Here is an 18,291-nt window from a genome sequence, read left to right on the forward strand (position 1 = left end):
TCTAACTGAGCACATGGATGAGTCAATGACAATCAGTATATATATGCAGCCACCAATCAGCAGCTAGAACCTAGGTTATTTGCTGCTCCTGAGCTTACCTAGATAAACTTTTCAGCAAAGAATAACAAGAGAAGGAATCAAATTAAAAAATAGAAGTAAATTGGAAAGTTGTTTAAAATTGTATTCTGCGGAGGATCTGGAGGAGGAGTTCAGGTGTGTGGTCACGTATCGCACCTGCTCTGATTTACCTTCCCCCAAGCTGTTGGCGATAGACTCGCGCCCAAACCCATAGACCAAGGGAGGCTTGAACAGCTGAATACATCGCTGCCAGAACCTCCATAAGTGCCACAATATCGCACTTTAAAGCTACATCTGACTGTCTTCGAAACGCTCACTCTTATTTGTATTTAACTCTACAACAGGCAGACATCTTGTGCTGCTATACAGAGACTATCTCCGGGACGCAGCAGCGAACCAACATACTCACTGAGAAGAACAACTATCCCGATACTATAAGGGCAGTAGACAGGAGAAATAACTTACCCAGCAGTGCTAAGAGAAAGCTGGTCGATTAAGCCCGCCCGGGGAATCACTAAACCTGGACCCATAGAAGTTACCTGTGCCCTGGTGGGTGACTCCTCTCTCTTAGGTTGGCCTGAATTTTGTTTGTATTTGACCCTCCGCAGCCTGACTGGTAAGAAGATCTTACTTGTTGCTACAGTACTAATTACCGGCATACGCATCCGTGCGGGGGACGTATCTTCTCTAATCAGGCTTGAATCCTGTCTGCACCTGTCTGTCGGTAATCCAGCCGGTAAGAAAGACTTTTACCTTTTACTGCTCGGCTGAATATTGCTGTCTGCACCCCTGAGAGGGATTCCTCTTTCCCAGGTCGATTTTGTATCCTGTGCCCACCTGCTTCTGGCTGCCCGGCTTACAAGAAAGACCTTACCTGCTGCAGCACTGCCAAGTTACTTGCGCTGTGGGCCACCGGTTCGCTCTAACAACGCTCACAAAGCTCCCTCCCACTGAAGCTGCGAGAGGGATAGGATCTGCTCAGACCGGCAAAGGCTTTTTTCTTTCGGGCTCATCTGTGATTCCTCATCAGTCACGGTCACAACTCCTGGCTAAAGATTAACAGCAGCCACGGCCATCTGATAAGACCACCCAAAACCCCCCTCCCACCGGTGCTGCGTGAGGGGTAGGTGCCGGGTAAATCTGCAGAGCTGTTTGTGTAAAAACCCTGGGGAAGACCTCACTTCAACTGTTTTCAAAGGAATCGCTGCACAGAACTTTCAGATCCCACTTTTTGTTCCTCCTGGACCGCTGGTAGTCCCTGTTAGATCCCCTTCCCTTCGGTTCGGAGTGCACGGAGAAGGTTAAAAAGGTGGAAAGAGACACAACACAGCTGGGGACGGCCACCAAGAGAGCTGGTAACGTATACAGACAGTGAATGTTGGTTCTATTTCTCTTCCCTCTCTCTGCTGATTTAGCTGGGCGGACAATACCCTCTGGGTACCTGCAAAAGGTGTCAAGGCTGGAATCCCCTGGAACTTACCAAATTAATACACGGGACAATAGCACAGAACTTTGCATATAAAATAGACTACACTGGGTACTATTGTGACTAAGCAAAGTGTACAATTAGAACTTTTTTTCAGACTATCTCTCTCATTATAGAGGACACCACTAAATATCACATGTCATTTTGGTTTAATCATACTCTATTTTATTTAATAATAAGAGATACCCTTCTATAACTTGAGGCTATTACAGAAAGTTGTTTACATAAACTGATCACAAAGTGAGGCTAAGAGATTACATCCTAAGATATATTGTTTAAAATCGCAATGCCTCTACTTTTCTAGTTGTACAGACATATTGTTGCAATTGAAAGAGCTTAACTAGATAATCGTATTATTTCATTTCCTTGTTTTAGTTAATAACAAGAGATATTTTTCTACAACTTGAGGCTACTACAGAAAGCTGTTTATGCAAGTTGCTAACAAAGTCGCATTTTGTACATCACTAACAATAGAATACAGGTTGAAGCACTGATACTGTTTAAACTAAACAGGTTGTTTTGTTGCGGGGAACTCACAGAGTTAAAAAGAAAAGAGGAAGGGGAGAAAGGGGAAGAAGGGTAGAGGAAAGGAAGGGGGGAAGAAAGGGGGAGAAGTGAAAAAAAAGGGAGGGGGACAGTAACTGTATAGAAGCCCCCACAATTTTACACTTTCCCAACAAAGCCCCCCCCCCCCCTATTTAGGAGGCTAAGAGACTATACTCTAAGATATTTTGTTTTGTTTAAAACTCACAATGTCTCTATTTTTCTAGCTGTACAGATACACTGCTTCAATTGAAGGAGGTTAATCTGATAACCGTATTATCTCATTTCATTTAGGCATCACCCCTCCCTCCCTAGAATTTATAAGCTAACCAATTCTTCCTGGGAGGTAGATGAAGGTCTGATTGAAATAACTTAGATCAGAAGCTTCAACTGAATTAAGTTAAAATCCCCCTTTTTTTTTTTTTTTTTTTTTTTGACACACCTTTGGACCTAGCTGGTAATTTTTGTAACTGTGTATACCTGGATAACTTTCCAAGCCTGTTTATCTCCTGGAAAGTAGAATAATTGCCTGTGCACCCAGGAATCCTTTATGTTTCTAAACTTGGAATCTACCTGAGTCTGCAGAAATTAAATCTCTCTGCTGATTCTTCTCATAGACATACAGGTCTCTTGAAATCAGTGTATCCCCCCTGTCACGGCCTAAAGGAAAATTTCTATAATCTTTTATTTTCTGCTGGAATCCCTTTTTTTTTTCTTTTTTTTTTCTCCCTCTTCCCCACTTTTTTCTCACTTCACATATGCTTTTTTTTTTTTTTCTCACCTTCACTTTCTTATGACACAAAAGGGTAACATCACCCCTCGAACCTCACATTGAATTCAAATTTCTCAGACTCACTCACTTCCACTGGGTATTTCTTACCCCCTTCAATTAATTTATAATCACAGCACTTTTTAACCACAACTCACTTCACTACTTGGACAATCCTACATAGTAATCTTTATATCACCCCACTATTTATGGATAGATTTTTACACGGGCACCCTAAAACCCCTCCTTTGGCCAGTTAGTTAAGGTCACACTCCCCAGGCTATTACAATTATCAGAAATTCACTCGTCTATAATTATAGAAAGAGTACACAGGGTAGGCCAACCCAACACACACAGAAACAACACCCGGCCAAGACCCATTATTGTAAAATTTTTAAACTTTCAACACAAGATGCTATTACTCCAGGCTTTTCGCAAACAGCAACCTATTTTTCTAAATGAGGCCAAAATCTACCTGTTTCAGGACTATTCTATAGGCACAGCCACAAAACGAAGGGAAATTGCTCCACATTGCACTAATTTCATTAAGAAAGGGGTGCAAGCAACCCTGCTATACCCAGCAAGGTTGAAACTCTCCCTTGATGGTCATACACACCTCTTTGATACAGCACAAGAAGCAGCTAAATTTTATGCTGAATCTTTCCCACAGGATAAAAACTGAGTAAAGTTAATCACCCAAACAGAGATACTCACTTAGAGTGAGTCCAATGAACAAGCAGACAGCATACGGGATGGGGCTGGGAAGGTTATAGGGTTAAAATCATTTTTTCCCTCCCATCCTTCCGCCCCCTTTTTTTTTTTTTTTTTTTTTTGTGTTGCTGCCCTTTATCACTTTAAATCAAAATGTCAGCGGGGAGTAATTTAAAAATGACCTCCTGGAATATTGGAGGCCTCACCTCTCCCATCAAACGGAAAGCCATACTTGCCCAACTAAGAAAGATAAACACTGATGTAGCTTTCCTACAGGAAACCCACTTAAAACCAGAGGAAGTTTTAAAACTTAAATCTTCCTGGGTTAGGGAAGTCTTTTTCTCTTCTACTACACAAAGAAAGGGTGGGGTAGCAATCCTCATTGGGAAGAAACTCCCCTATGAGGTAATACAACTAGCCACAGACCAGGAAGGAAGATACCTATTGATAAAAATCAAGATTTTAAATACATTATTTACATTATGTAACGTATATGCTCCCAATGTTTTTAATCTTCCCTTTTGGGAAAACTTGCAAAATAAGCTCCTTTCATTTACAGAAGGGTATCTGATACTCGGAGGCGATTTTAACATGGCTCCTCAATACCCGTTGGATAGGCTTAGACAGAATTCTATTCCAATTAAAACAAAACTAGATAATTTGGAGTCCAAACTATTCATTAGACTGTTTCGTAACCTAAAACTTTGTGATATTTGGAGACTCCAAAATCCTGACAATAGAGATTATACGTGCCACTCGAGAGCGCATAAAACTCTTTCGAGAATCGACCTTTTTCTAGCAGATGAAAAAATATGTAAAATGAAAGTGTCCACCAAGATCTTACCTATAACCATATCGGATCACGCTCCGATTACTCTCGAGTTCCACTTAAATTCTTCAGGGTACAGGAATGGTAGCTTTGTATTTCCACAATATTTAACTTCAGATTTAAAATTTTAAAACTGGCTCATCTCCAGATTTCAAGAATTTGCACTGTTTAATCAACAACATACTTCCAAACCTGCCCTATTTTGGGAAACTGCAAAGGCGGTCCTTCGTGGGGAAATATTAGCATATTCCATATCCAGGTCCAAGAAAATTAAAAGGAGGGAAAATGAAGTCTTAAGGGCCGTTACAAACGCATATAATCGTTACATCTTAAGTAAAACTTTAGAAAACTGGACTAGATATAATTCAGCACTAGCGGAGAGGGATTCTTTTCTTCTTTATAAAACTACCCAGAGAGACCTTAGGCTACAGGCCAAACTATATCATTATGGTAACAAAACAGGGAAGCTTTTGGCTAACCTGGTTAAAATTGAAAAAGGTTCTCGCATAATAAAATCTATCATAAATGGCAGCAAAAACCTTAATTCCCCCGAAGAAATTCGTGGAGTATTCGCAGAATACTATGAATCTTTATATACTTCTAAGGTTTCTAATAAACTCCAGAGAGAGAATTTCTGGGATAAACTAGTTTTTCCATCCTTGTCGCCTGATCTGCTCCAAACATTGCAATCCCCCTTTACTGAAGCAGAAATTTCAACAACGATTCAAAGGCTGTCCTCCAATAAAGCTCCGGGACCGGATGCACTTCCGAATGAGTTTTACAAAATTTTAGCACCCGAAATAATAAGCCACCTAACTTCACTTTTTAATGACATCTACATTTCTGGTAATTCACCAACTAAAGAATTTGTTTGGGTCATATACAAACCTCATCTTAAAACAGGGGAAAGACCCAAATAAAAAGGAGTCATATAGACCTATTGCGCTATTAAACACGGACTATAAACTCTTGACATCTATCCTAGCGCATAGACTCCAACCACTGATTTCAACTATCATCCATAAAGACCAAGTTGGTTTCTTATCGAATCGAAACTCATCAGCCAAAATAAGGGAAGTATTTACGCTAATAGAACATTTCAAGAGGCTTGAGGCGGGGGAGACGGGGGGAGAGGACACCCCTGATATGGCAATTATATCTATCGACGCTGAAAAAGCGTTCGATTCAGTACACCATGATCATTTAAGTTTCGCGCTACAGCAGTTCGGACTTAGAGGCAACTTCCTGCGTTTATTTAATAACTTATATAGTAATACATCTACGAGAATCATGGTTAATGATGGTTTAACACAAGATATAAGATTAGGAAGAGGAACCAGACAGGGGTGTCCTCTTTCCCCGTTACTTTTCGATTTGGCCATCGAACCCCTTGCTATCCAAATTCGTCATCAACTTGAAGAGATCAAAATTAAGGAAAAAGAATTGCAAATTGCACTTTACGCAGACGATGTCCTGATTTATATTTCAAACACAGCCAGAAATATACCAAGACTTCTTGACATTATAGATCAGTTTAGCTCTTTTTCTGGTTATAAAGTGAATATTTTAAAATCTGAGTTATGTTGGCTTAAACACACAAAGGACTCCCATGTAGCTATTCCATTCTCCATAGTCCCAGATGCATTTAAATATCTAGGCATCTGGATTTCCCCCAACCCTAATGATTGGTATGATTTAAATATCCCCCCGGTACTTAATAGAGTTAAGCAAGCTTTCAAAAACTGGCAGAATCTCCCTCTGTCCTTGTCAGGACGTATTGCTCTTTATAAAATGACTCTTCTCCCCAAAATTCTGTACGTCCTTCAGAATACTCCACTCATCTTGAAAACAAAAGATATCCTTTCCTTTAATTCGTCTCTTCGCTCTTTTATATGGCAAAGTAAAAAACCTAGGATTTCTCTTTCTAAATTAATGCTTACTACAGAATACGGGGGTCTTTCGCTACCAGATATTCGATTATATAATATAGTCTTCCAGGCGAGAGTGGTGGTAGATTGGTTAACAGGCGCTAATTACATTACGAGTCTTGATCTTGAAAATAACATAGCTTACCCATATTCTTTAATAGCGATACTACATTGTAATAACAATATAATTCCACCAGAAATAAAAAAAATGAAGTCCATCTATAACCCAATCCAGATGTGGAGAAAGATATGTTCTATACTGCATATTCAATTTAGGGTTTCACGTTTTTACCTCTCTTAAATAACCCTCAATTTCAGGCTGGGATACAATCAGCTCTTTTCTCTAAATGGGAAACTCTGGGTTTAGTAAACATTGCTCAATTACTTGATTTTCCAAGAAAATGTATCAAAACCTTTGATTCTATTAAAGAGAATTTTCAGCTTTCTAATAAAAACTTCTTTGCTTATCTTCAAGCAAGACACCTTGCACTTAAATTAGTAAATGATTTTGGATGGGACTGGTCTCTGGGTATACTTGAGAACTGGATATTATTAGTTAAAAATGGCCGGTCATCAATTTCATACATATACCAAAAATTGACCTCCTCTAAAGGTCCAGAAATAGTAGAAAAAATTCAGACTAAATGGATAGCAACCCTCCCAGAAAACTCAGTGGTCCTTCCTGTAGTAACTTCATCAATACAAGCAATCTCGAGTGCCACATTTTCTGCCACTTGGCGGGAGGCACATGTTAAGCTATTACATATGACGTACTTCTCGCCAGAGAAAGGAGTCAAATGTCGAAGTCGTAGTTTTAACAAATGCCCAAAATGCTCATACCCTTCGGCAAATCTCATTCATATGTTCTGGTATTGCCCAAGAATCAGGAATTGTTGGTTAAAAGCGCAATACTGGCTTACCAACCTGATGGGCATCACCCCACTGAAGCTATCCCCTGCAAATATAGTTTTCCCCACGGGGGACTTAGGCCTTCCCCAGGAGAAATTTAAACTCGTAGTTATGGTAATTCTAGCAATGAGGTATTTAATTTTGAAGAAGTGGAACTCGAAAGCAGTCCCGAGCATCGTAGAGATAAAAAACTGTTTGAAGAAACAGTGTATTATGGAACAATTAGACACTAACTTACAGAACGACCAGGATGTAAGAAGTTTTTTCTCTAAATGGTCAAATTTCATTAAAATCTTACCTCCTAGTGAGATTGATCACCTGATCTACCCATTTAGAGATACGGAATTGGTTCTCCTGGGAGTTTGGTAAACTCCCCGCAGCCAATAAAGGGCTACAAACTTTTGAATTTCTTTTTTTTTTTTTTTTTTTCCCTACATACTGGAAGGATACTATGTAAGATTTATTGATGTAAGATCATTAAAACAAATCGATATAACATCTGGGGAAGATTAGAGGAAGGGGGGAGGGGAAAGGGGGAAAAAATCAAGAAAAAGCAGCATCAGGTGGTACGTTTAAAGAACGTAGTTGAATAATTCACTCAACTGTAATAACCCATGATTTTATTACTGTTTACTTATGATGTGGACCTGGTGTTTTAAGGGCTGGTTTTGTTTGCAGGGTTCTTTTTTTTTTCATTCTTATGCATTCTTTTTGCTTTTGTTGGAATTGATTTTATGTTTTGTTAAATACCCCTGATGCTTAATAAACATAAAAAGATAAAAAAAAAAAATTGTATTCTGCATTTAAATCATGAAAGAAAAAGTTTGTGTTTCATGCCCCTTTATGGGGCAGTCAAGAGGGCCAAATCACTTCTGTTTACATGTGTTAATTGTAGCTACAAAGGTACCATTAATGATCAGTATGTTACAGTGTCAGCTGAGGGGTAAAATGACTGCCCAGATGTAAAAAATATACATCATATCAAGAGCGTAAGCTAAAGTAGAGCTTTTTTGGGGAGGTTGTGTGATCTCACCTTCCACAACAGGTGGTAATGACAAACACTGTGGGTGACTTCATGAATGCCTGGATTAAGCATAAAGCTATCCTACAAGCTAGTTGTTTATCCTTTTAGGAATATTGGGCAGACTTGTTGGGCCTATAGTTCTTATCTACCGTCAGAATCTATGTTTCTACCATCATGCCCATCACCATCAGTATGTTTGTAGTGGATAGCTGGCTGATTATTATTTATTAAAGTTTGTTCTAAAACATTAAAAAAAGAAATCTATTTGCTGATGGGGAAGCACAACATCTATTAAAATGTAATATGCTAGATGTTCTCTTGCAAAAGTTAATATCATTCATCTAGAGACCTTTAGCAGCAATTAACAGACATTTTCTATGTACCAGAACTAATGGGAGAGATGGTGCCATAAACAAGCTCTAACACAGCTCTTCATGCTCAGTGAAGTTTGCTTTAACAGCACATAACCACAGTCTCAATTACAGTCTAAGTACTGAACCAACAAATCACTTACGGCTAGATTTAGAGTTTTGTCGGTAAGGACCCGCGTAGCTAACGCCGGCTTTTTTCTGGCTGCACCATAAAAATAACTCTGGTATTGAGAGTCCACATAAAGGCTGCGTTAGGCTCCAAAAAAGGAGCGTAGAGCATATTTAACGCAGCTTCAACTCTCGATACCAGAGTTGCTTACGCAAGCGGCCAGCCTCTAAAACGTGCTCGTGCACGATTCCCCCATAGAAAACAATGGGGCTGTTTGAGCTGAAAAAAAAACACCTGCAAAAAAGCCGCGTTCAGCTCCTAACGCATGTACCCCGAGTCTAAACACCCCTAACCTTACACTTATTAACCCCTAATCTGCCGCCCCCGCTATCGCTGACCCCTGCATATTATTATTAACCCCTAATCTGCCGCTCCGTAAACCGCCGCTACTTACATTATCCCTATGTACCCCTAATCTGCTGCCCTACCATCGCCGACCCCTATATTATATTTATTAACCCCTAATCTGCCCCCCACAACGTCGCCTCCACCTGCCTACACTTATTAACCCCTAATCTGCCGACCGGACCGCACCGCTATTATAATAAAGTTATTAACCCCTAATCCGCCTCACTAACCCTATAATACATAGTATTAACCCCTAATCTGCCCTCCCTAACATCGCCGACACCTAACCCTAACACTAACACCCCCCCTAAGTTAAATATAATTTACATCTAACGAAATTAATTATCTCTTATTAAATAAATTATTCCTATTTAAAGCTAAATACTTACCTGTAAAATAAATCCTAATATAGCTACAATATAAATTATAATTATATTATAGCTATTTTAGGATTAATATTTATTTTACAGGCAACTTTGTAATTATTTTAACCATGTACAATAGCTATTAAATAGTTAAGAACTATTTAATAGTTACCTAGTTAAAATAATTAAAAAATTACCTGTAAAATAAATCCTAACCTAAGTTACAATTAAACCTAACACTATACTATCATTAAATTAATTAAATAAAATACCTACAATTACCTACAATTAAACCTAACACTACACTATCAATAAATAAATTAAATACAATTCCGACAAATAACTACAATGAAATAAACTAACTAAAGTACAAAAAATAAAAAAGAACTAAGTTACAAAAAATAAAAAAATATTTACAAACATAAGAAAAATATTACAACAATTTTAAACTAATTACACCTACTCTAAGCCCCCTAATAAAATAACAAAGACCCCCAAAATAAAAAATGCCCTACCCTATTCTAAATTACTAAAGTTCAAAGCTCTTTTACCTTACCAGCCCTGAACAGGGCCCTTTGCGGGGCATGCCCCAAGAAGTTCAGCTCTTTTGCCTGTAAAAAAAACCATACAATACCCCCCCCAACATTACAACCCACCACCCACATACCCCTAATCTAACCCAGACCCCCCTTAAATAAACCTAACACTAAGCCCCTGAAGATCATCCTACCTTGTCTTCACCTCACCAGGTATCACCGATCCGTCCTGGCTCCAAAATCTTCATCCAACCCAAGCGGGGGCTGGCGATCCATCATCCGGTGGCTGAAGAGGTCCAGAAGAGGCTCCAAAGTCTTCATCCTATCCGGGAAGAAGAGGCGATCAGGACCGGCAACCATCTTGATCCAAGCGGCATCTTCTATCTTCATCCGATGACGACCGGCTCCATCCTGAAGACCTCCACCGCGGACCCATCTTCTTCCGGCGACGTCCAACTGAAGAATGACGGTTCCTTTAAGGGACGTCATCCAAGATGGCGTCCCTCGAATTCCGATTGGCTGATAGGATTCTATCAGCCAATCGGAATTAAGGTAGGAATATTCTGATTGGCTGATGGAATCAGCCAATCAGAATCAAGTTCAATCCGATTGGCTGATCCAATCAGCCAATCAGATTGAGCTCGCATTCTATTGGCTGTTCCGATCAGCCAATAGAATGCGAGCTCAATCTGATTGGCTGATTGGATCAGCCAATCGGATTGAACTTGATTCTGATTGGCTGATTCCATCAGCCAATCAGAATATTCCTACCTTAATTCCGATTAGCTGATAGAATCCTATCAGCCAATCGGAATTCGAGGGACGCCATCTTGGATGACGTCCCTTAAAGGAACCGTCATTCTTCAGTTGGACGTCGCCGGAAGAAGATGGGTCCGCGGTGGAGGTCTTCAGGATGGAGCCGGTCGTCATCGGATGAAGATAGAAGATGCCGCTTGGATCAAGATGGTTGCCGGTCCGGATCGCCTCTTCTTCCCGGATAGGATGAAGACTTTGGAGCCTCTTCTGGACCTCTTCAGCCACCGGATGATGGATCGCCAGCCCCCGCTTGGGTTGGATGAAGATTTTGGAGCCAGGACGGATCGGTGATACCTGGTGAGGTGAAGACAAGGTAGGATGATCTTCAGGGGCTTAGTGTTAGGTTTATTTAAGGGGGGTTTGGGTTAGATTAGGGGTATGTGGGTGGTGGGTTGTAATGTTGGGGGGGGGGGTATTGTATGGTTTTTTTTACAGGCAAAAGAGCTGAACTTCTTGTGGCATGCCCCGCAAAGGGCCCTGTTCAGGGCTGGTAAGGTAAAAGAGCTTTGAACTTTAGTAATTTAGAATAGGGTAGGGCATTTTTTATTTTGGGGGTCTTTGTTATTTTATTAGGGGGCTTAGAGTAGGTGTAATTAATTTAAAATTGTTGTAATATTTTTCTTATGTTTGTAAATATTTTTTTATTTTTTGTAACTTAGTTCTTTTTTATTTTTTGTACTTTAGTTAGTTTATTTCATTGTAGTTATTTGTCGGAATTGTATTTAATTTATTTATTGATAGTGTAGTGTTAGGTTTAATTGTAGGTAATTGTAGGTATTTTATTTAATTAATTTAATGATAGTATAGTGTTAGGTTTAATTGTAACTTAGGTTAGGATTTATTTTACAGGTAATTTTGTAATTATTTTAACTAGGTAACTATTAAATAGTTCTTAACTATTTAATAGCTATTGTACATGGTTAAAATAATTACAAAGTTGCCTGTAAAATAAATATTAATCCTAAAATAGCTATAATATAATTATAATTTATATTGTAGCTATATTAGGATTTATTTTACAGGTAAGTAATTAGCTTTAAATAGGAATAATTTATTTAATAAGAGATAATTAATTTCGTTAGATGTAAATTATATTTAACTTAGGGGGGTGTTAGTGTTAGGGTTAGACTTAGCTTTAGGGGTTAATACATTTATTAGAATAGCGGTGAGCTCCAGTCGGCAGATTAGGGGTTAATAATTGAAGTTAGGTGTCGGCGATGTTAGGGAGGGCAGATTAGGGGTTAATACTATTTATTATAGGGTTAGTGAGGCGGATTAGGGGTTAATAACTTTATAATAATAGCGGTGCGGTCCGGTCGGCAGATTAGGGGTTAATAAGTGTAGGCAGGTGGAGGCGACGTTGAGGGGGGCAGATTAGGGGTTAATATAATATAGGGGTCGGCGGTGTTAGGGGCAGCAGATTAGGGGTACATAGCTATAATGTAGCTGGCGGCTCTTTGCGGTCGGCAGATTAGGCGTTAATTATTGTAGGTAGCTGGCGGCGACGTTGTGGGGGGCAGATTAGGGGTTAATAAATATAATATAGGGGTCGGCGGTGTTAGGGGCAGCAGATTAGGGGTACATAAGGATAACGTAGTTGGCGGTCGGCAGATTAGGGGTTAAAAAAATTTAATCGAGTTGCGGCGATGTGGGGGGACCTCGGTTTAGGGGTACATAGGTAGTTTATGGGTGTTAGTGTACTTTAGAGTACAGTAGTTAAGAGCTTTATGAACCGGCGTTAGCCCAGAAAGCTCTTAACTACTGACTTTTTTCCTGCGGCTGGAGTTTTGTCGTTAGATTTCTAACGCTCACTTCAGACACGACTCTAAATACCGGAGTTAGAAAAATCCCATTGAAAAGATAGGATACGCAATTTACGTAAGGGGATCTGCAGTATGGAAAAGTCGCGGCTGAAAAGTGAGCGTTATACCCTTTTTTGAGTGACTCCAAATACCGGAGGTAGCCTAAAACCAGCGTTAGGAGCCTCTAACGCTGGTTTTCACGGCTGACGCCAAACTCCAAATCTAGGCCTAACATTATAGACTATGGCTGTTGTGGTGTAATTAATCCATTCTTCATTTGGTAATCAAAGTAGTGTAATCCATCTTCCAGCAGAGGGCACTGTACTCCATGCTGTTCAGTGGAGTGTGCCACGGTTTCCTTTTTGGTGAAAGGGACCAAGTTCTGCTGCAGCGGTGCTGTATTTTAGTCTCCTGGGTGGGACAAATGCTGGTGCATCAGTGAATTTCCTTCTTTTGTTTTTTTCAATGTTTTGAAAATAAAGATATGTTTTGCTTATAACCTAAGCAAGGCATGACTGAGGCTTTAATTATGCTCCTAACCCAGAAACGATGGAAAGGATTAATACTTTTTCTATGGCTTATGTAGTTATTACCATGAGGCACTTTGCAGCAGACTTTTTTGCTAGTGTTACATCATTTACTTTTCAACTTCTCTGTGGAGCGTGGGACAAGCATCATTTTTACAACAAAAGCAGTGTATTTTACGTCAAAACAAGCAAAATAATACAGTATTCTGCAATTCTGTTTAAATAACTGAGAGGGAATTACATTTTGATTTAAATGTCCCTTTCAAATATTACTTGGTTGTAGTAAATAGAGTATATTTTACTAGCATACACAATCCCCTCACTATATCTTATGGTTCACACATTTCATTATTGTAACGGAACATTAAAATACTGGACACAGCGTGAACAAAAGGGTTAGTACTCACCATGCTAATGTGTTCCCTCCTGTGTCCTGTGGCTTTTCTCTTATTTTAACTATTTGCAGGTGCTTGTTGGTGAGTTAGCATTTAAAACACAGAGAGGGAGGGTTACATTACACACACACATACACACTTTTATATATATATATATATATATATATATATTTATATATACAGGTATATATATATATATATATGTATGTATGTAAAACACACAGAAAACCTGGCACTCACCAGCAGCCACACAGCAATATTTAAAAGCAAAAATGGGAGAGTCAATTGCATTTGGTGTCAAGCCGTGGACCTCGTCAAGGTCTCTAATTTTTTATAATTTTCCCTATGGGCCTGTCATCCAGGCAGCATAGGGGTTAACTGCCTGGGTTGCTGGGAACTGTACAGCTGTCTGTCAATATTCAGGGCTGTGTTGTTTACAGTGACTTAGGATGAGTACCCTGTACGATCTGAGAGTGCAGTCCATTCCTGTGTTTTGTGTATATATATATATATATATATATATATATATATATATATATATATATATATACACATTTACCTTTATTTTTTCATTTGAAATAGTGTGGGATGAGAGAGAGAACACAGCCTATTGTAAAAAGGCAGCTGCTTTAAATACAATACCCCTTTATATTGTTTACAAATAGTTAACCTTAATTTAAATTTTTAAATTAGCCGATTGTGCCTGTTGAATTGCCATCTATACTGAAGATGTAAATACTGAAGTATTGACAATTGAAAAAATATGTAAACAAGTGGTAGCAACATAAATCAACCTCTTAGTGGAGGTGGAAAAGAGATAGAGCTCAGCCCATTCAAAAAGTGAACCCACAGCTGCTTTGAATACAATAAAATGTATCAGAGCTTTTTGTCACTTAAAGTGAAAGACATGTACCACTTAGATATAAGTATAACAGGGGAATACGTAGTGCCACACACACACATATATATATATATATATATATATATATATATATATATATGTGTGTGTGTGTGTGTTTGTGTATGTATGGATATATAATTATTTTTTAGTTTTTGTTACAGTAACTATGTTTCTATGCATTTAGGAAAGAGATATTCATTCTGGCCTCCTTGGTCCATTGTTGATCTGTAAAAACGGAACCCTTGATAAGTATAGCAACAGGCCGTTTGATGCACGTGAATTCATACTGCTTTTTATGACGTTTGAGGAAGATAAAAGTTGGTACTTTGAAAAAAACATGAAAAAAACATGTCCAGAAGAGTCTAAGAAAGCATCAAATGTAAAGAAATGCCACACATTTCATGGTAAGCTGCAGTAAGATGTTTGTACTAACTAAGCTTAGAATTTACTAACAAGTAATCCTGGTGTAAAAAAAAAATCAGCAGCACTTGTTAACAGGCAGTGGCATCGCTGGGGGAGCATTGGCCCCCAAAGTAATATCTTGCCCCTTTCCTCTCTGTATAAGATTCCCCCAGCTCCACACAGCCCCCATGGAATGCCCAGTCCCACGTACAAACTGCCTGGTCTTGCCCCTCCTGTCACAGCCCTGCCGTCAAAACACCAGTGTGCCTCTGGGAAGTGCCCACCCTAATAATTAAGTCCTATATATGTCACTGTTAACTGGGTCAGTACAGGAACATTTGTTTTATAAATAATACAAAGTGTAATATAATATAAAATGCCCACTTTTACTTTGACCTAGTCTACAGACAACACTTATCGCTCGCTCGCTAACCTGACACTGTTTAAGACCTACAGCGCTAAACCCAAAGGTAGTTATGAATATTTTACATTCCAATATTCTTCACATAGAAGAAAATGTTCTTTTTATTTTCAAATATATATTTCTTTATACTTCTGATTTTTTTAAATAAAATATATATCTATACCTATATAGCTATATATATATATATATATATATATATATATATACAGTTATAGTTATATACAGACATAAAGAATATATATATTTAAAAATACAAAGAACATTTTCTTCTAAGCAAAGAACATTTAAATGTAAAATGTTTACATTAAATACATAGTAAAATACATAATTAAATATTAAAAATTATTTTACAAGTTTTAAGGTATTTGAGTGGAAAGGGCTCCAAAGTGTATAAATGTACATATATGTGTATAAACACACATATTTGTATATATATATATATATATATATATATATATATATATATATATATATTGTGACAGACCCTGCGGTCAGGACTGAAAGTGTTAACTCTATTTTCTAAATACAAGTTGCTGGCTCCAGCTATAATTAAGTTAGTGATAAGCATTCCATTGTTTAATCACTCTCAGAGAGCAGACGCCTAAGTGATAAGGAAAGCCAAGAGTGTCTTGTGTTTAAAGTGTTAAGTAATGTAATTCTATTGTATCATGTCAAAGGGCGTCTTCCCCTTTTATCTAATGTACAACAGTCTTTCAACCCCCCCCCATCTGGGGTCAAACCTGTATAAATACTGGGCATCTAGCCTTTAATAAATTACATTCTGTTTTAAACCTGAAATGTGGAGCCTGGTCTCATGTTTGAGGGGGGAACTGATTGGGGTTGTGAATTGCTGATCCCATATTCAGGACATTGTTCCCTGGTATTAACCCTTGGTATCCTGTTGGTATCGTAACAATTGGTGGCAAGCGACGGAATGAACCTTATCGCCCAGAAGAGCAACTACACAAGCCAGTAACCTCAGGAAGAGGGGGATTATTACAATACTGACAAAGATGGAAAGAGTACCAGGGACCGTAGGAACCAATGGGCTCAGCATATCAGACAGAACCCCCGAAGAAGCAAGTTTTGACCGGGCTGTCAAAATAAGACTGGCACATTATGGCCCCAACCCATCTGCGGAAATTATCGACCGGGTCATAGCAGCTGTGGAAGCCAACCTACTTCGCCAAAGCGGCGCTGCAGTAAACCCAGTGGAAAAGAGAAAAGTAAATTTTGCAGCTTTTAAAAACTTCCTGGAAACAGAAGGAGAGATTGATGGGTACCTTGCGGATTTTGAGAGGCAATGTGCACTTCACAAGGTACCCGCAGAGGACTGGGTCACGATATTATCCGGAAAATTATCCGGCCGGGCCAGTGAGGTTTTTCGGGCCATTCCAGATGAGGAAGTCGGGGATTATAATACTGTAAAAGAGGCTCTGCTCTCCAGGTATGTGGTTACACCAGAGGCATACCGGAGGCGGTTCAGAGACACTGTTAAATTAGCTGGAGATTCCTACCTTGAGTGGGCCTGTAAGGTGCACCGCACAGCAGCTCACTGGATAGCGGGGTGCCAAGCCGTGTCTGGGGAAGAGGTGCTGCAGCTATTCCTGTTGGAACATTGCTTCGACAAGTTACCCGCAGGAGTTCGAGAGTGGGTTCGGGACCGTAAACCCTCCACCCTGCATGAAGCGGCTCGCTTGGCAGATGAGTATACGGATGCCCGCAAACTGGACACTGCTACCACTAAGCCCCCTGCTAGAGTGGAGTACAGACCCCCAGTCACCCCAGCAGCTGTAAGTTACCAACCCCCGGCGCACCGCTATACCACACGGCCTCTGGCCACGAACTACCCTCAGAGAGCCCGGTTCAATTCGCGGGGCTACTCACAACCGATTCGATGCTTTGGATGTAAGCAACTAGGGCACAAAAGACCAGAGTGTCCCCTAAATGCAGCGAACCAAGCACAGTCCTGGAGAAGACCTGCCGGCGGAATCACACGTAACCCTCAGCCTGCGGCCCGCTACGTAGAGGCGCAAGAATGCTGGGGCATCCTACATGAGGCAGACCTTGTGCAAGCTGCCCACCGGAATAACCGGCAACTGGTTAAAGTGAATGGGAAGGAGGTCAGTGGTCTACGGGATACTGGTGCTACCATGACCTTGCTTCGAAAGAACTTGGTGTCTGAGAAACAGCACACTGGAGACACTGTGGCTGTGAGGGTAGCAGGGGGCACTGTGTTCCGCCTACCTGTTGCCAGGGTACATTTGGATTGGGGAGGGGGCGCTAGACCTGTGAATGTGGGGGTCATGAAGGATTTACCCGCGGATGTTCTCCTTGGAAATAACTTGGCCCCCCTTGGTTCTGCCTACGCTCCTATGGGTCCCGCCGATGTTAACCCTGTGACTACCCGTGCCCAGATCCGTGCAGCAGAGACTGACCCACCTGCTGCTAAGCCCCAGGACGCTGAGCTCAGTAAATCTCTATCCGCTATTGATACGTGGAAGTCCCGTTACAATGCGCTGATGAAGGAGAAGAGTCACGTAGAGGATGAAATGGTCACGTTAAATAATCATGTAACAGTGCTAGCGGGAGAGAAGAGGAGTGCAGAGGAAAAAGCACGTTTAGAACAGGAATCTCTGCTAGACAGGCTGCACCGACAGACTGCAGAAAACACCAGCTTGAGAGTGGAACATGAAACATTAAAGACAAACTTAGTGACACTGGAGGAGAAGCTGACGCTGGCTCATAGTGAGGTGCAGCAACTCAAGGGCACCCTATGTCAGTATGAAGGGATTGTGGATACCTATAAAGAGCAGGTACAGAAAACTCGTAAAGAAGCTGATGGGATTTTGAAGGACTGTTTAGCCCTAGTCTGGGCACTGAGGAAGTTGAACACTTGTTTGTATGGACAGGAATTTTCCCTTATAACGGACCACAATCCCTTAGTCTGGCTTAACC

General features: G+C 40.0%; 1 protein-coding gene across 1 annotated transcript in view; it reads left to right on the top strand.

Annotated features, from left to right (window-relative positions):
• The window catches only part of F5 (coagulation factor V), a 423,639-nt gene that overhangs the window by 242,877 nt on the left and 162,471 nt on the right, over positions 1 to 18,291 (top strand). Inside the window, exon 17 of the mRNA XM_053706505.1 lies at positions 14,692 to 14,911. Coding sequence (XP_053562480.1) covers positions 14,692 to 14,911 — 220 coding nt within the window. The remainder of the gene's footprint in view (positions 1 to 14,691; positions 14,912 to 18,291) is intronic.

Source organism: Bombina bombina, chromosome 3 (genome assembly GCF_027579735.1).
Source record: "Bombina bombina isolate aBomBom1 chromosome 3, aBomBom1.pri, whole genome shotgun sequence".
NCBI classification, from domain to species: domain Eukaryota; kingdom Metazoa; phylum Chordata; class Amphibia; order Anura; family Bombinatoridae; genus Bombina; species Bombina bombina.